This window comes from Hakea prostrata, chromosome 8 (genome assembly GCF_041222555.1).
Source record: "Hakea prostrata isolate BN-2017 chromosome 8, UWA_Hpros_2, whole genome shotgun sequence".
Classification (NCBI taxonomy): Eukaryota; Viridiplantae; Streptophyta; class Magnoliopsida; order Proteales; family Proteaceae; genus Hakea; species Hakea prostrata.
In genome coordinates this window covers 12,805,595-12,823,029 of record NC_142607.1, presented here as the reverse complement: position 1 = coordinate 12,823,029, position 17,435 = coordinate 12,805,595, and the positions used below count along the sequence as shown (strand labels likewise).

The 17,435-nt window shown below is 37.1% G+C and overlaps 3 protein-coding genes across 4 annotated transcripts in view; 1 reads left to right on the top strand and 2 right to left on the bottom strand.

Annotated features, from left to right (window-relative positions):
- LOC149007007 (uncharacterized) overlaps positions 1-801 on the bottom strand; it is a 29,123-nt gene extending 28,322 nt beyond the window's left edge. Inside the window, exon 1 of the mRNA XM_089164905.1 lies at positions 525-801. Coding sequence (XP_089021031.1) covers positions 525-628 — 104 coding nt within the window. The 5' untranslated portion in view covers positions 629-801. The remainder of the gene's footprint in view (positions 1-524) is intronic.
- Positions 802-4,370: 3,569 nt separating this feature from the next.
- Positions 4,371-12,374, top strand: AO (L-aspartate oxidase). The gene is made up of 8 exons (XM_089164670.1): positions 4,371-4,846; positions 5,858-6,001; positions 6,561-6,915; positions 7,930-8,172; positions 9,018-9,074; positions 9,197-9,277; positions 10,186-10,247; positions 10,650-12,374. The coding sequence occupies exons 2-8, from the start codon at positions 5,868-5,870 to the stop codon at positions 11,650-11,652; spliced, it is 1,935 nt and encodes a 644-aa protein (XP_089020796.1). The 5' UTR covers positions 4,371-4,846; positions 5,858-5,867; the 3' UTR covers positions 11,653-12,374.
- A 607-nt stretch (positions 12,375-12,981) lies between these two features.
- LOC149007005 (protein KINESIN LIGHT CHAIN-RELATED 2-like) lies at positions 12,982-16,833 on the bottom strand. Of its 2 annotated transcripts, none has more exons than XM_089164669.1 (3): positions 16,454-16,833; positions 13,917-15,911; positions 12,982-13,474 (listed from the first exon to the last, which is right to left on the bottom strand). In XM_089164669.1, the coding sequence occupies exons 2-3, from the start codon at positions 15,902-15,904 to the stop codon at positions 13,264-13,266; spliced, it is 2,199 nt and encodes a 732-aa protein (XP_089020795.1). In that variant the 5' UTR covers positions 15,905-15,911; positions 16,454-16,833; the 3' UTR covers positions 12,982-13,263. The 2 variants fall into 2 exon arrangements, with proteins under 2 accessions (XP_089020795.1, XP_089020793.1); XM_089164667.1 differs by having other exon boundaries at positions 12,983-13,474; positions 13,917-15,956.
- Between the last annotated feature and the right edge of the window lie 602 nt (positions 16,834-17,435).

Sequence of the window (17,435 nt, the reverse complement as noted above, 5' to 3'; positions counted from 1 at the left end):
CTAATAATTTATGAAATTTGCACGATTTGATTAATGACAAAATGGAAAATTTACTGTTTCTATTGTTTCCAGGCACCACGCCAGCATCTATCATAAAATTAAAAGAAGGAATTGAGAAAAATGTCCAGTAAGTGCAAATTTTAGAGGCTGACCAATCGAAATATATAGACTGGTTGGACAACCAAAATAAACTATATATTAGGGATGGTGAAGACTGTCCAGTAAGTGTAAATATTAGCCGATGACCAATTGAAATACATACATTGCTTGGATAACAAAAATAAACAATGTATTAGGGACTGATTAAGGTACGCTTATAGTCTGCTCAAGTGTACAGATTCATTCATAAAGCAATTTGTAGCGAATTAGGTCTACTAAAGATTCACCCTGATTGATATCAGTGAAGCTACATTCGTTTCTGACCAATTGCTGTTTTCCAAATGAAATCGGCAGAAACACCTGCCCGGAGAGATAAATAAAGAAAACAAAGAAAAAAAAAGAGGTGAATAGATTTTCGCGATCACCTGGTCCGTGAAGCCAAAGGAGGGAAATCAAACAGAGGCGGAACCAAAACCATTGGAGGCGGTGGTTCGTCCTTGCTCAGAAAATACGCCAGGAGATTCCCCATTCTCTCTCTCTCTTTCTCGCTTTGTCTCTGCGATTGTAAGGTTTGCAGCAGCAGCTTAATTCGATCAGCAAGAAAAAGAGTACAGAGCTTATCTTGGCACTTGAGAATCCATATCAGATGAAACCGAGGTCTGAGGTGGGGATGATCTGAAAAAATGCCCTTACCCGCCTTTCTCTCTTCTGCTCCATGACATGTTCAAATTGCGCATGTTCCATTTATTAAAGTTGCGTAAATTACAGCTTTTTGCCCACCATTCATGGTATATACATCTAGGGCACTTGCATTTTGCAAATTTACCATATTTTCCACTTCAGCGATACCATCTTAATTTTGGGCAAATACCATTTCGCACTTACACATTTGCCTTCTTCTTGGTTGACCAAATGACACTTAGACTCACTCTTAGTTGGATAATATTATTTACTGCCTACCTAAATTACCCTTACCTAACAAAATATTTTAGTTTAACTCCTAAATACAATTAATCACTAACTTAGATAAAATTCTAAATTATCCTCAATTAATCTTACTTTTACAATCTTTAAAGGCCTGTTTGGTTACATGAATTCAGAGGATTCATGAATCTGATAATTATACCCGTTTAGTTGTAAAAATCTCTAAATTCGTGAAATCTAGAGATTCACCTTTTTACACTAAAAACGTGAATCTGAAGATTTATGGGTAAGGGGTGAAATTCAGAGATTTCAAAAAAAACTATACATTTGCACATTCACAAAAATCACGTCGATCAAATAGTTTTTTAGGATAAATCCACATATTTCATTCCACAACCAAACATCTAATTTTATAAATTATAACTCCATAGATTTGAAATCTCTAGATATTAAAATCTCCAAACTCATGTAACCAAACAAGCCCTAAACTAACCGTGTGTTCTTTAATACATACATTTTTCTTTCATTTGAAAACAAATTATATAAGAAAGACATTTATATTTTTTAATTAATTGTTTTCTTTTTTTTATTGGAAATAAGTATCTAGGTTAAATAATATGGGGTGTTTGGGATTTTAAGAAAAAATCCACAGTAATTTAGGGTTTTAATTACTAAGGTAATTAACTATATTTTAGGATTTTAACAATGTATTAATTAAATGTAATGTAGGGTTTGAATTACTATGATAATTAAGGGTAATTTAAGGTTTAATCTAAACCATTTTTTTAGTTAAGAGTAATTTGGGGTCTAAAATAATTTTTTAATAGTAAAAATATAATTTAACTAAAAAAAAAATTAAGAAAATAGAGGTGTTTGATATCTTTGCTAGGTAAAAATATAGGTAAAAAGAGAAATTCAAGAGGAAAAGGATTTCATCTCCAAAGGTTTGTGGAGTACCATAATTATGTTTTCATTTTTTTTGCTTTATATTTACCTTTCTTATGTTTCAAATTATATATTATTAAAATGATGAGGTTAACATTGACTCAACATCTATTGTAATTTCAAATTTATGTATTCCTTTACTCTGTAAGAAATATGGTAAAAAAACAAAATGGCATATAGTTAAGTTATCTTAAGGTATTTTTTTCCATTTTTTCCTTAGGTATGGGAAGATTTTGAATAAGGCAAATATATAATTTATTTATTTTTTTTAACAAACCACGTTTGGTAGAAGGAGACATCTATAATAACAAAAACTTGTGGGAGCATAATTTGTAATAGTTTGCAAATCCAAGTAATGCATTTGTAATTCAATCTTTCATTTTCAATGTCAATTAATGGTATATCCAATCCCAAAAGGGTTAACAATGACCAACGCCTCATAGTATACAGTTATTGAATCACTTTGAAGCCAAAAGCATGCTTTGTATATAAAGTAGTTACCTCCTAAAAATGAAGAATGAAAAGCATACAAGTACCAAGATTTCTCGGTATAAAGTATATAGGTACAAGGGTACTGTTATTATGTCATAACTAATAGCAACAATTACAAAAGTGGAGTCTAGATCCTCAACCCATCAAGTTAGAGGTTTGTGCCCCCCTCGCACTTCTCCACTATAAAATAAAGGTAAGATCCACATCTGAGTAATGGCAAAATGAATCAGAGGTGGTAGGTCTCACATAAGTCTTACTCTTATTGTATAGTAAAGAAAAGTGAAAATAGCACATCCCCTAGCAAGGAGATGACTTTGACTCCACCAAAGTGGGCTAGTAAGCAATTAGTCTTGCCTTACCCCATTTTGTTATCTAGTCTTTATTCCTTTACAGATCTCTTAAAAATGAATATGGTCTCTCATGCATGGTAAGGAGTTGAGGATGAAATCTTAGACGTTAGGTCTCCAATTCTAAATTAATGAACTTAATTTGGAAAGCTATATACTTTAAGTATATACTAGGCTACAAGTTCTTTGTCATTCCCAAAGGGCCAAAACCTTAGTTTTGGATATCATGTCCTTGAGGCGTGTTGTATGTCCCCTTATGAGGGTGTTGGTGTTTTTTTGGTATTTTTGTTCTAAGGATTTGTGGACGTGATCCATTTTGGGCTTGACTCAATCTTTACCCTAGCTGACCTTACCTATTGCATGTACGACAGTTTGGTCATTTGCCGTTTCTTAGTTCGGTTCAAACCTTGTGTACTCATGTAGGTGTGTTTGTATTTTTTTTAGTTCTCTGAATGAAGTGTTGTTTACAAAAAAAAATAAATAAAATAAAATAAAATAAAATAAAATAAAAAAATATAATAGGACAAACTACTAATTGTTGTTAAAGGCTCTTTCAAATTCAAGATATCCACTCCACCACCCTAAACTGAGGGCTTTTCTCTTGATGTTTGAGTGGAGAAAAGTGTCTATATAGATCCACTTCACTAACCTACACTAGAGGCTTTATCGCTTGATGTTTGAGTGGAGAACGGTGATTGTACTTTTAGAATTTGGTTCTTCTACTTTTAATGGATTGCATAATGCTATATTTACACCTTATCACCATACATTTAAAGGTCCACCCACTATTTGGTTATTATTATTATTTTTAAAAGTTGATGTTTATCTGAGTTAGCTTGCGTGCACCTTGATTACATCCTCAGGGGAGGAGACTTTGTCTACAAGGGTCGAACCATGACTTCTCCACTGAGAAGCATGGATCTCTACTACTCTACCAACCTTGCATTGGTTGTTTTATTGACTTCAACAAAAATTTAAAGAGGGTTTTTGCCCACTGGCTAATTTGGTTCCAATGTCCATGAATACCCCAACAGCATAGATACGTTGATCAACAAATGTCTCTCCTTTTTTTTTTTTTTTATCTTTTTTTTCTTACTCATACCTCGACTACATCATTAGAGAGAGGTAGCTTTTTTACATTAAAACATAAAAAGAAGGAGAAGAAGATATTTGATGAGAGGTGAGACTATAATGGAAATTGGTAGAATTTTAGAGAATTTAAGAGAATAGTAGTCTGGCTTGTATTTTAAAAGGAAATTGATTTTGCAATCAGATATTCCACGAGAAACTATAGAATGCTAGAGTCCAGCTTGGAGAAGGAAGTTGATTTGCAATCAGATATTGCGTGTGTGTGGGAGAGAGGGTTATAGGCTTATAGCTTTGATAAATTGAATAATTTGTAACATTAAATTAGGGTAACTCTGGAAGTGGTGCTCAAAATTTCCCCATAATTTTAGATTAGAGTAGAAAGAGTGGTATTAATGTATTATGTAGATCCATGGTGGCATCCTTGGAATATCCATTTGGAGGGAAAGTATAAGTAGCTCTTGAAAGATTAATATATTAGAAACAAGGGAGAGGAAAAATTGGTGTCCTTTTTGAAAGATAAAATCTTACCCAAAATTTTGAAGGAGAAAGCGAGAAAGGGAAAGATTTTGAGATGGAATTTTGTAACTTTGCGTGATATTGTTAACTATTTTGACGAACTAACATGAGTTTTATTCCCAAGTCCCAGTCAAAAGCCAAATCGTTCACGGTTGGAGAAATTTTGGGAAAGTGTACAGCCCACAAACGCATAAAAAGGATGGAACGAACTTCGGCGACGTTTCTCTATCCAATAGAGCTGCCAAGAAGAGCAAAGTCATCTGTGGCGTCCCCGAATTATTTAATTCCCTCCATTGAATTTGAACTGAAAATCATGGAATTTAGAAAGACGGATACTACGGTCGCGAATCTGTCTCCGCTGTATTTTTAGAACCCCAAAGGCGGTGGAACCAGATTGGGTACCTGGAAGGCACTTGATACCATAGCTGGAAGCCGTAAGTTTTCAGGGCTCTTGGTGTTTGTTTCAATGTTTCAGTGAGTTCTGGATTTGGGTTTTTGTCTTTCACGCGGATATTCATCACCTAGTGAGTTTCAATTTGAAAGTTGAAACCCAGATCATATATTGGTCTTATCTTTGAATTTCATGCTCTGATGATGTTGATTTCTGTATTTTTTGTCTTTTGTGCATACCTTTCAAATGAATTTTGGATTTTTTTAAAAATCTTTTTTCTGGATTTGGGTTTTGTATCTAGCATCGCTTCCTGGTGCAGCTTCCATATTTTTTTTTCATGTGTATCTTGACTTGGGTTTCTGGAGCTTCTTGTTGTTGATGTAATGGGTCCTCTAAGATAAGATGGTCAACATGATATAATCCTCCAATAAAGAGGCCAACTAAGCTACCCCTGCACATCAACTAACTACTGGTACCTTCCAAATAGTGATTAGTTTCAGTTGTTCTGTATAATATTGGTTATTAGAATAATACAACAAACTCATGCAACACCCATGTTTTCACAACATAATTACTAGTTGATTAGATTTCAAAAAATTAGTATAATATGCATTGACACGCTCTCTCTCATGACAAACTAGAAGTTGACTTTTGAAAACTAATAAAACATGTAAGATTCATAAGACATTCAAAAATTGACATAATATAAAAAGTTAAACGGACAAAGATGGCTCAAAAAGATCCACGTTGGACAGTGATGTTTAAACAAGGTGCTCCATTGCCATTATTGGTGCTTCATTTCTTCCCCCATCACATGGTTTTCTTTTTCGGTGTGGGCAACCGGGTCAGAAGTTAGCTGTTACTAAACTTAGGTAGATTACGTAGACAAAGGCAGAGATTGGAATACTTTGTTTTAATTTATTGTTGAGATTGCATGTGATGTTCAAGTTCCTTCCATTTTGTTTGCAATCTTCAAAGGAAAAATCCTGTCTAATACAGAAAAATTGGTATTGAAATATATCTTCTCATCATTCAGTTTTCACTGTCTTAACAGAAGAACAGCGATGACAACTAATCTGGCAACAGGAAGGGGGCACTTGCATTTTAGTGTGAAATCATTCAAGGATCAAGGCTTTAGACAATCTTCCTGTGTGCCTAGTGTAACCTTCAGGAGATTTATAAATAAAGAGCTTTTCAGGTACACGTTCCATGAGGATCTTGACATGAGTAACTTTTCACATGTTTGCTTGGTAACATCAAACAAAATTATATTCTGATTTGTTAGTTGTGTTCCTTCTTCTTCTTCTTCTTTTTTTTTTTTTTAATTGGTGGGTGGGGGGGGGGGGGAGAGTTTTCTACCCTATGAAGGGAATTCGAGGGCTTGGGTGCCACTGAATGTTGTCTTTTGTTAAAAATAGAGCCATGTGCAGTTTCCCTTAGAACCACTCTACTTTCATGTCTGTCACCTGTAAAACCCTCCCCTTCAAACTTTATTTTTTTGATAAGATCCCCTCAAACTTGGGTATCTGTGACAAAGTTTCTGAACTTATGTTATTGATCTCTTGTTTTATGGAAAGTCAGTTCCAATGCCCAGTCTACAAGTTAGGCATGTTGTAAAAGAAAGATTTCAGATAAACTTAGAAAATTTAGTATGACAATATTGCTTCTATCTGTTGTTATCAAAGTTGTCCTCAGTTCAGATACAATTCTAAATTGCTGTCAACTGTGAACTTATGACATTACCTATTATGTGACAGGTCAGCTGGAATATCCAAGTTAATGCACATCTGTGGGCATAACTTTTCCCAAGTTCATACAAGTGAGAAGAGGACCCATTTCAGAGCCGTTACTCTATCATGCTTGAGAGACGATAATACCAGGTATTTTGACTTTGCCGTCATTGGCAGTGGAGTTGCTGGCCTTCGGTATGCTCTTGAAGTTTCAAAACATGGGTCTGTAGCAGTGATCACAAAGGCTGAGCCTCATGAATGCAACACAAACTATGCACAAGGAGGTGTTAGTGCTGTTTTGTGCCCTTCGGATTCTGTAGAAAATCACATGCGAGATACTATTGTGGCAGGGGCATATTTGTGTGATGAGGAGACAGTGAGGGTAAGCCTATTGCTTTTTACTTATCTTTTCACCACCATGCATTAAATTGGGTTTCATCATTTTTTATGTATTTCCTGACTTATGGAACTGCTGAACCTATCAGATCTAATATATATCATATGTGCCAAAAAAGAATTTTTTTTTTGGGGTGGGAGTCACACTCACATTAAGCGATCCTCTTTAGATCTTCCCAATTATTACTCCCTTATTTTATCTCCTCACAGATGGCTCCTCTTCCCTTTGCACTTGTTTTGGATTCATTTTTCTTTCTTCTGCTGCTAATCCATATCAGCTTCGCCATCTTAATAATGCAACTCTGTGTACTAATAGTTTCCTGGTCATCCAATGTTCTTCTCTGTAGCAGTCCTTGGCTAATTAGCATTGGACACATCTTTTAGTTGGGTAGGTCTCTCCCTTTACCTAGATTTCTTATTCCTATGTGGAGATCGATATTGAGAGTTATTAGTTGATTCACCAGCTAGAGGTATAGCTGTTAAGGACTTTTTACATTGTCTGAATTCCACTCACATGGTGTTTTTCTTACATTGACTTACAGTTTTCAGCTGGAGGTTTGGCTGTTTTGCTGATTTCCTGGAGTGGGGTGTGTTTAATGATCACTGTATTCGCTCTGTTTTGAATTAAACTTGAAACATTTTCTCTGTATGGTGTTCCTGGTTGTTCTGCTATCTTATAAAATCTTCCTTTAGGATTACATAAATTTCCAGAGATATATGGTTAATCCATCAAGTAATAATTTGTCTTATACATAATTGTCAAACTGAGATGATGGAATTAGTCTGGTGGCATATTTTTTGTCATATTACTTGCCTACTTTTACTGATCATTACTCTTGTTTCTATAATCAAATACATTCCTTTTACAGGAGAAAAAAAAAAGAAAAAAAGCAGGCCCTATGAGTTAATGCTCATTTCTGAAGGGTTAATTGTTTTAAAAATCATCAATTTCCCTCATTGCATGATTGAAGGCTTTCTTATGTTCAGTTTCTTTATCCAGGTGGTATGCACAGAAGGTCCTGATAGAGTTAGAGAGCTGATTTCCATGGGTGCATCGTTTGACCATGGAGATGATGGGAATTTGCATCTAGCAAGGGAAGGAGGCCACTCTCACCGTAGAATTGTCCATGCAGCAGATATGACTGGGAGAGAGATTGAACGGGCATTATTGAAAGAAGTTCTTGATGATCCTAACATCTTTATGTTTGAGCACCATTTTGCCATTGATTTGCTGACATCTCAGGTCTCTCCCCACGCTACAACATGTTTTTAAACCTCATTTTACTGTGCTTGCTGGAGCAGATATCTTGTCTCTAGGACATAGTTTCTCTCCAATATACCAGAATAAGTTCCATTCATTTTGATGTGTCATTTTATGCTATATCAACACATTGTTTCCCAAAAAATATCTAGGACACAAATTGGTGGACTATGTGGGTGGGCTATCAATTTTATACTGCACAGCCTACACAAAATGCACATGCAAGGGGGTGTCAGGATGCATCGATCACAGCCTGGAATTGAGATCTCCTTTGATAAAAACGTACAGATATTGCACAATTTGATCCCTCTTTCATTTGGCCAAAGAATAAATTATTATAAATTGTTGACAACAGATCAAAAACATATAAAATAATAATTATTCCTTTTTCTTTTTTGGGGGCATGGAGGATCATTTTAATAATAGCCTCTTCATTTTTATCTTTTTGGGGACAAAATTGATCATTTCAACGTGTCAGGTGAAAAGCCCCTAAGGTAGAGTCAGATGTTGCCCATGATCCTCATCTCATGAATACATGGCTTAATGTACTTAGTGCCACAATATTTTCGGTATCAGTTTTGTGCCTATCAGTGGTTTTCCTTTTATTCTTGAAACATTTTGTTAGTCTTGAGAGAAGCTTTCTTTAATTTTCACTAATCACATCAATGTATGCAGATATAAAAATTAGTCTAATGTTCACTATCAGTATTTCCCCCCAATTTGATCTGATTTTTATTTCCTAGAATTAATCAAATAAATTCATTCAAAAGAAGAGGAAGAGAGATTCTGAAACAATGAATACTTTCTGTTTTATTGATTGGTTCCAGGAAGGCTCAGAAACAATCTGCCATGGCGTGGACACATTGAATACTGAAACGCAAGAGGTAAAAATTACTGGGATTGTCAACATTACTTCCTCTCCTGTTAATTCCTTCTGTTAATAACTTTGAAGCTTTATAAACTGATTGCAGTTCTCTGGTTCTACATTTGTGCTCACAATTCTCAGGTTGTACGGTTTATCTCAAAGGCGACATTAATTGCATCTGGTGGAGCAGGCCATATCTATCCTAAAACCACAAATCCACTGGTATTACCCAGTTTTCTAGTCTGTCCTCCAGAAGGAATACAATTGGATAAATTTGTTATGGGTTTGATTATAATGTGATTCAAAAAGGAACTGAGACAATCTTAACTAATAATTTTGTTCTGTATTTCACCTTTTACTGTCAATCTATGGGCATTTATACAGTTGAAAAGGGCAAAAATCTAAGTTTATCTATTAATATTCAATTTAGGAGGATATTTTGAATGCTCAAAAGTTTACAATTGATCAAAAACTTGAGGTCCTACATAACCTCTCTTGCAACAATCATGCATTTGAGCTTCATCATTCTCCTCTGGATAAAGAGAAGTCTGACCTGTATTAACTTTTATAATGTTGAGAACCCAGTCTTTTCTTAGTAGTCTTTAAGGTTTAAATGATATGAGGCACAGACATATATGTGGGTTTCCTTTGGATTGTGCACTGCATGAAATTTACTAGCATGAACATATTTTCTACTGGGACCAAATGCATTCATTAGGAAACAGACAGCCTTTATTCCATTTTGATAATTTCTTGACAATTGAAAAAAAATTAGGTGAAAGAGTAGAGGAAAAGAAATATAAAGTGCGTAGATCTTTTGTGCTACTTTCCCTCCCCCCCCGGCCCCTCAAATTTTTAGTTAATTATGCCTCCCTATTTTGAGGTCGTATTTCAGTTTCCACATGGTTATTATTTTTTGCCATCATTAGCTTCCAGCAAAGTCTACCAAGAAAGAGCAATTGTATGCACAGAAAGTTAACAGATACCCTCCATTTTATTTTCTTCTCTTTTTTAAACCTAGTCCATAGTTGGTAAGTGTAGATCTTAAGTAATAAAGGGAAAATTATCAATGATGGTTCTACTGCATCATTCCACCTTCGGTTTATTAAATCCAACATATATGTTCTCAGGTAGCCACTGGAGATGGAGTTGCCATGGCCCATCGAGCTCAAGCTGTAATCTCCAATATGGAGTAAGTAAATGAGCAGCAACTTGCATTGGAATCTCTTTGTCCATCCATACAATTATATTGTGCTAATGTTAACACCTTTTCTGATAGATCAAATTGGTGAACACCATAGCGTCAATTGATTATGAATATGAATGCAATTTCAATTCTCTGAATGATCAAGATCCCAATAAGGCCGACAGATTAGGTGTAGTCATTATTGACATAGAAACAAATAAGGGTTGACCTGTGTGAAGATGAGTCTCAACCTTGATATTGAGTCTGCAATTTGCTTAGCTTTCAGTGGATCTCCTTAGTCACCAACCTAACTATCAAACCTTTTGGTCCATGCAACCAAACTATATCCATTTTGAATTACCGCAGTTCATATATCAAATTGCCCTTGCAACTCATTATGTTTCTCAGGTTCGTGCAGTTCCACCCTACTGCCTTGTCTGATGAAGGCCTTCCTGTCAAGCCAAGCGAGAAGCGTGTGAATGCATTTCTCATCACTGAAGCTGTTAGAGGAGATGGAGGTATCCTTTACAACTTAAGCATGGAAAGGTTCATGCCCCTGTATGATAAGAGAGGAGAGCTTGCTCCCCGAGATGTGGTTGCAAGAAGCATAGATGATCAGCTGAAGAAACGTAATGAGAGGTATGTGCTACTTGATATAAGCCATGAGCCCAGAGATGAGATTCTTTCTCATTTCCCCAACATAGCTTCTGAATGCCTCCGCTTTGGGCTAGACATAACAAGTCAGCCAATCCCAGTTGTTCCTGCTGCTCATTACATGTGTGGGGGAGTCCGTGCTGGACTCCATGGGGAGACAAATGTTCAGGGCTTATATGTAGCTGGAGAGGTTGCTTGCACAGGGTTGCATGGTGCAAACCGATTGGCGAGTAACTCATTGCTTGAGGCACTTGTGTTTGCACAACGAGCTGTGCAGCCTTCGGTAGACCACAAGACCAATTTAAAACTTGAGCTCAGTTCTTTGGATGCATGGGCTTGGCCAGCAGTTTCTATTTCACTCGGAAGCAAAGTTCTGTCAGATATCACAAGGAGGACAAGGGAAGTGAGGGAGGAACTACAATCAATCATGTGGGATTATGTGGGGATTGTGCGGTCAACAAACCGGTTGGAGATTGCAGAGTCAAGGCTTGGCGAATTAGAAACAGAGTGGGAAGAGTATCTATTTCAAAGAGGTTGGGAGCCTACCATGGTAGGGATTGAAGCATGTGAGATGAGGAATCTTTTCTGTTGTGCAAAACTTGTAGTGAGCAGTGCGCTTGCAAGGCATGAAAGCCGTGGTCTTCACTTCGTCCTAGATTTCCCCCATTTAGAAGAGAGCAAGAGGCAGCCAACAATTATATTTCCCCCTTCTCCTGCGAAGGGTACATGGAGTACTCTACAACTACACAAGCAATAGCATTATTGACTACTTGAAGAACCATTATTCATTATACCCACCCAAATTTTGTTCTACACTTTCTCATCCAGATAATTGGGCTGGATGAAACCGTTGGCTGTTACAAGCATTATATTTATTGAGAAAGAAAGAGAACTGACATACCTTCTGAAAGGTTCAGAGCTGGGACACTTCGCTTGAAATAGAGGGAAGTATAGTGTTTTATTTGTTGATTCAATGCAATTTTGTTTCCTTATCATTTGTGTAGCTTTGGCACACCTAAATCATCCCTAAATGTGCAGCAATGTTGGCCTTAGTATCTGGGTACACTTATATGTTCACCAATAAATTTCTCTGTAACCTTTTCAGTATGTGGAACATGAAATTAATTATACAGCAGCACCATTGACAGGCTAACTTGTCAAACCTTGAACTTTGTAGCTTGGTTAATTATGAGGTAAATCATAATGTCAAATGGGTTATCTAAGCTGTTGACTAAGCTCACTGCTTCTTATCTTATAAACAAGTGACTGAGGGTGTTGGAAATTGAGAGTATAAAATCCCAGCAAAAAAGGAACCCATTTTCGACCAGAATGTGATTCAAATGCCTACTTTAAATCCCTGCAAATGACATCTAGTAGTTGGGATTCAACGTTTGTGAACTGGTAGAACTTTGGGTTTCGTATGTCCAATTTCAGAATAGAGTGATCAAAGTATCGTAGGAATCTTAAAAGCTTCAGGATGTGGGTTCCCAAAATTCATTATAGGCAACAACCACAATAGCTGGAAACTTGAAAGAGTGGGGACTTTCACTTAAGCAATGAATCAATTTTGGAGAAAAGTCAATTGCATAAGATGGATCTGTTTCAAAATAAAAACAGTAAATGCTATTGAGACCTATCCACCTTGATTACTATTGAACACCAGTCGATGTATACCTCTACTGTTGGCTACTATATATTTTTCTTCTTGGATCCAGGGCAATGGGGAACTCCCAAGTTCTTCAATTATGCCTGAAACCTTCTACTGGTTGATCTTTGAAGAAGATTGGTGGCATCAGTCAGTGTTGGTTGGATTGGTGTCATTATACCCCTCTGATCAGTACAGCTTATACGATTCTGATCCCTCAATCTGTTACATAGATTCAGATTTTAGCTCATCATTGAATCTAATTGGTAGAATACCCCAAAATCAGGAAGAAGACAGAAGGCTTGTAATTCTTTTGCAGCTGGCTCTGTCTTATAATAATTCACAATTAAGGTAACATGTCAAACTCTTAACTGAAATACTGTGGAATACTAAACTATTTTGTAATATTATAAGGAGCAGTTCAGTATACAATGAGAAAATCTCGTATATTCCATTAAATAATGAATACAAATGATAGTGACCAACAAGTTCCCCTAAATCAATGGAATACAAATACACCAACCTTCTAAAGAATGGTACAATTAAATATATAACCAAAATCCCCTCCCTCCTGTTATTCACTCACCCACCCCAACAAGAATCTAATCAACAACCCATCACCTAATCTCTCATCTATTTTTTTTTCTTTTTTTCTTTTTCTTTATATATATTTTTATATAAATATTCTATTTTACATACATGCTTGATACACCAGCAGCATAATCATACCATAATGCCATCTTCATTTATAGGATTAGAGTTGTTTACGAGGAGGGTTTGTAGTGATCGTGCTTTTCTATTCCGAACCCTGCCAGCTTCTTTTAACAACTCTGCTAACCTTCTCTTCTCATCATCGACATCAGGATTTGCTGTCCCGAGCTTCTCCTCCCTCATCCCAACAACATATTCCAGAATCTCAATTGCATCTTCAAACCTGCATAAAGTGTGACAATAAAACATAAAATGCAAATACAAGGCAAGAATAAAAGTCAATCTCTATAAGTTTGGCTATATATATTTCTCATAAATATCCATATTGAGTACGGATTTCCAACTTGGATTTTACTCATTTTCCACCACTGACTGTGACAGCTAGCAAAAATTGTTTCTGGGATGAAGTTGCTTATCTAGTTTTATTCAGGAGGAGAGATGCAGCTGTGCTCTTGCCTAGACAAGTTTACTTAAATGACTAAAGTTGCATTTACTAGAAAGAAGGAAATGAAACAAGATATTAAATAAAAATGGTTAAATATTGAAAGGCAAAGAAAACCCGTGTAAGATGACATAGAAGTCAGCCTGAGAGAGTGAGAAGTTGAACACATGATTTATAAGCAAATTAGCATAATAAAGTTACACTAAAGGAAATAGGTACGCACCTGCCCATTGCATCATAAGTTCCAGCAAGATTGCTGTACACTCCTAGTGTATCAGGGTGGCATGGTCCATATTCTTGTTCCAAGATACTCCTTGCTTCTTCGAACAGATCTGCAGCCTCGTTTATTGCATAACGTTGCACACATGCCAGTCCCATTTGGTTGAGGGCGATAGCAAAGAAAGCTGATTTCTTCTCTCCGCTTGCCCTGAGCTTTGAAATAGCACTGTTGAAAGAGCTGTAAGACTCAGAGTAATTCCCCAACACATAGTACATGACTCCCATCTGGGCCTCAATTCCTGCAATCGTGCTTTGCTGACCAGGGGCATCAGCATAAATCTTTAAAGCCTTCTGGAGTAACTTGACTGCTTGCTCAGGCTCATTCAAAGACTCATAGATAGCAGAAACATCTGTTAGACCACTAGCTATCTCCTCTCGGGGGGTTCCTGGAATGGGCTTTCCATAAATCTTTAAAGCTGTCTCACAGTAGGATGTTGCCTCTTTTACTTTCCCTATCTTGTTATGCAAATCAGCCAGGCGAACAAGGACTGAGGCAACAGCTGGATGATTCTCTCCTTTGGTAGACTTGAACACCGTAAGTGCTTTCTGATATGAAAAAATAGCCTCATCATACCGAGCCAATGATAGGTAGGTATCTCCAATGCTGCAATCCACAGAAGCCACTTCTGCTTCTTGACCATTGGCCACCATAGTCATGCTAGCCAAAACAAAATGCTCAATGGCAGCCTCATGTTCACCTTTTGTTTGACAGATAAGACCCATAAGCCTCCTGTCTGCTGCCTCTTCAAGAGAAGCAGGTTGACCATTCTCCCTGTGGATATCAAGAGCCATCTGACACAGTTTCTCAGCCTCATCAAACTGTAGTGCTTGAACATGTGCTTCAGCCAAATAGCGGCAAGTCTCACCAACCCTTGGATCCACATCACCTAGGACCTGCTTCTGAATCTCTAAACCTTTTCTGTAGCACATCAAGGAATTCTCGAGCTGACTTACCATTGCATAAGTATCGCCCAGTTGCATGTGCCCAGCAAACTTAGCAAGGGCATGATCATGACCCTCCTCCACGACTGGAATTTTGATTGAGCGCAGTAGAATAGGAATTGCTTGGCCGTGTTGGCCTAAGCTGCAGTGTATTGCTGCTATGACATGCAAGGTCATAACCAAGTCTAAACTAGGTTTGCCATCTTGACATTTCTCAAATGATTTCTCCGCACGAAGAGCAAATTTAAGAGCTTTACGGGGATTTTCACCAGAAGAGATCAAGTCCCTTGCCCGTTGAAGAAGAAGAGGCCCAGGCTCTAGGTTCTCCGATCCTGCTTCAGATGCATCCTCAGCTCCCTTCTGTGATTTTGACACCTCCAAAGCAGACTCCTTCAGTTTCTTCAATGAAAGGGCTCCAGCATTTGGTTTCGGTGATTTCTTATCAACACGCTTGTCAGTAGGAGGCTTATTTGGTTTTTTGCTCTTAGAATTCAATTTAGTAGATTCCACTCTTAATAGAGAGGGTTTCTTCGATTTTACTGAAGAAGCAGATTTAGGAGACTTGGAACTAGTGGACTTGGTGCTACCCAACTCACCAGACTTCTTTCCAACAGAACCATTTTCCTTCTTAGAAACTGAAGCACTTTTACCACCGTCCAACTTCTCCTCATCCTGTGTTATCTCCACTTCTCCCATATCTCCCCCGACTAGATGATGCAGCTCCGAATCAATCCTTGACTCATCGCCATCAGATCCATAGCTACGCCTTGACGGTGATTGATCAGAGCTCTGCATTTCACAGATGTTCTCATACAACTGCTCTATAGAGGTATCAACAGCACCATCCAACTGGTGATCAAGAGCCTCAGTCCGAGGACTTGCAGGGCTCAAAGTACTCCTCGGGGATCTATTGGGAGCTACCTTTTCCTTCAGAGGTGAAGAATTGTTAATCATGTCAGTGGCCACCCTCTCTCCATTGATGCCAGGCATCTTAATTCTAGTAATAAATCAATGGAAACTCTGTATAAGAGAAAACAACAACCTGCAAAAGAATACCAGCATATGAAAGCAAATCACAAATTCAATACCACGATGGTGAAAATTGCAACAGACAGATTCAAATAACGCCAAAGAACAGTTCCCAGAACCTACACTCGGAAAAAGGGAAAATTTTGCATCTTCTTAGATGTCTAGTCTAGAGATACGATTAGACCCAATACACAAAAGAAGAATTCACAATTTTCTGTTCCACAATCCACATCGAAACGCAATAAAAATTTGACGGTTTCACCCAGGGATCTCTATAAATTAGTTCAAAGTTTATAGGCACATGACATCCATCAAGAACAGAAATTCAAGCACAACTTTAGAGATATACCAAACATATTAGCAAAATAACAGCGTAAATTACTCAAAAATAACAGAAAAATTAAGGTAATCAATCTCTGCAACTGAAAACGGAAAAAATAACAGAAACCCAGAACACACACGCAAATAGGAAATAATTGAAACCCAAAATCAACGAAAGAGAAAGAGTACCTTTAACAATTCAGCATGATGAGACAGAATGGAAAGGCTTCTGTATTCTCCAGTCTTTATGCAAAGAAGGGGTCAGAGTATAGAAATCTATCCTTTCTGTTTATATACAGAAGAAGAGAAGGGTTGGAAGAAGACCAGGAAGAACTTTAACAGATAGCATTGAGATTAGCAATAGGGGTATAATGGGTAACTGCAAATCGTTTATTCCTAGAGGAAATAAACATTTATTCTCCTTCTTCTTCTTCTTTGTTAATTAATTATTGAAAAAAACCAAATTTTTTTAATAATCATACATGAGGAGAAACTGGAACTGGTGAGAGAAAGAGAGAGAGAGAGAGAGAGTTGCAGAGGTGCAATGTCGAATCAAGGAGAAGGCAACTTCTCCCCCACCGCCAGCAACTGCCAATCTGTTTCTTTTTGTTGGTTTTGACAAACTGGAAATTGATACGTGGCACAGTTTCCAACTTTTCTGTCAAATGACCAGTATACCCTAATCTATTCTTTTAAATACTTTTGTCAATCCCATTAAGTCCTGCTTTTATTTTAGTTAATCAATTAATCAATAATTAATGTTACCCAGTTTTCATGGCTTCTAATGGGCCCACTTCCACATCGGCGTTTTCGACAAATAGCGTTATTTCGTTTTCATCCAGCTGTGAATGGCGGGAAACGACATTAAGCCCCGGAAATAACGGGTATTTGCCACGTGGAACAAGTAACCGCAATGCTGGAATCATTTATTCCTTCTATTTACTATCGAATTTATTACACGTCACGTTAAATGGGTTATTTTTTTGGTCAACCAGAAAGAAGGGTTATTGAATGAATAGTACGGTGGTGTGGAAGGGCATTTTTGGAAATAAGGTTTAAATAATTGATTTTGAATAAATAGTAATAAATAAGGTGGGGGTTTCTGAACAAACACCTTTCATTGTCGTCTTTTCTATTGAAGGAGTTTACTAATTGTGGGGTCCAACCGAAT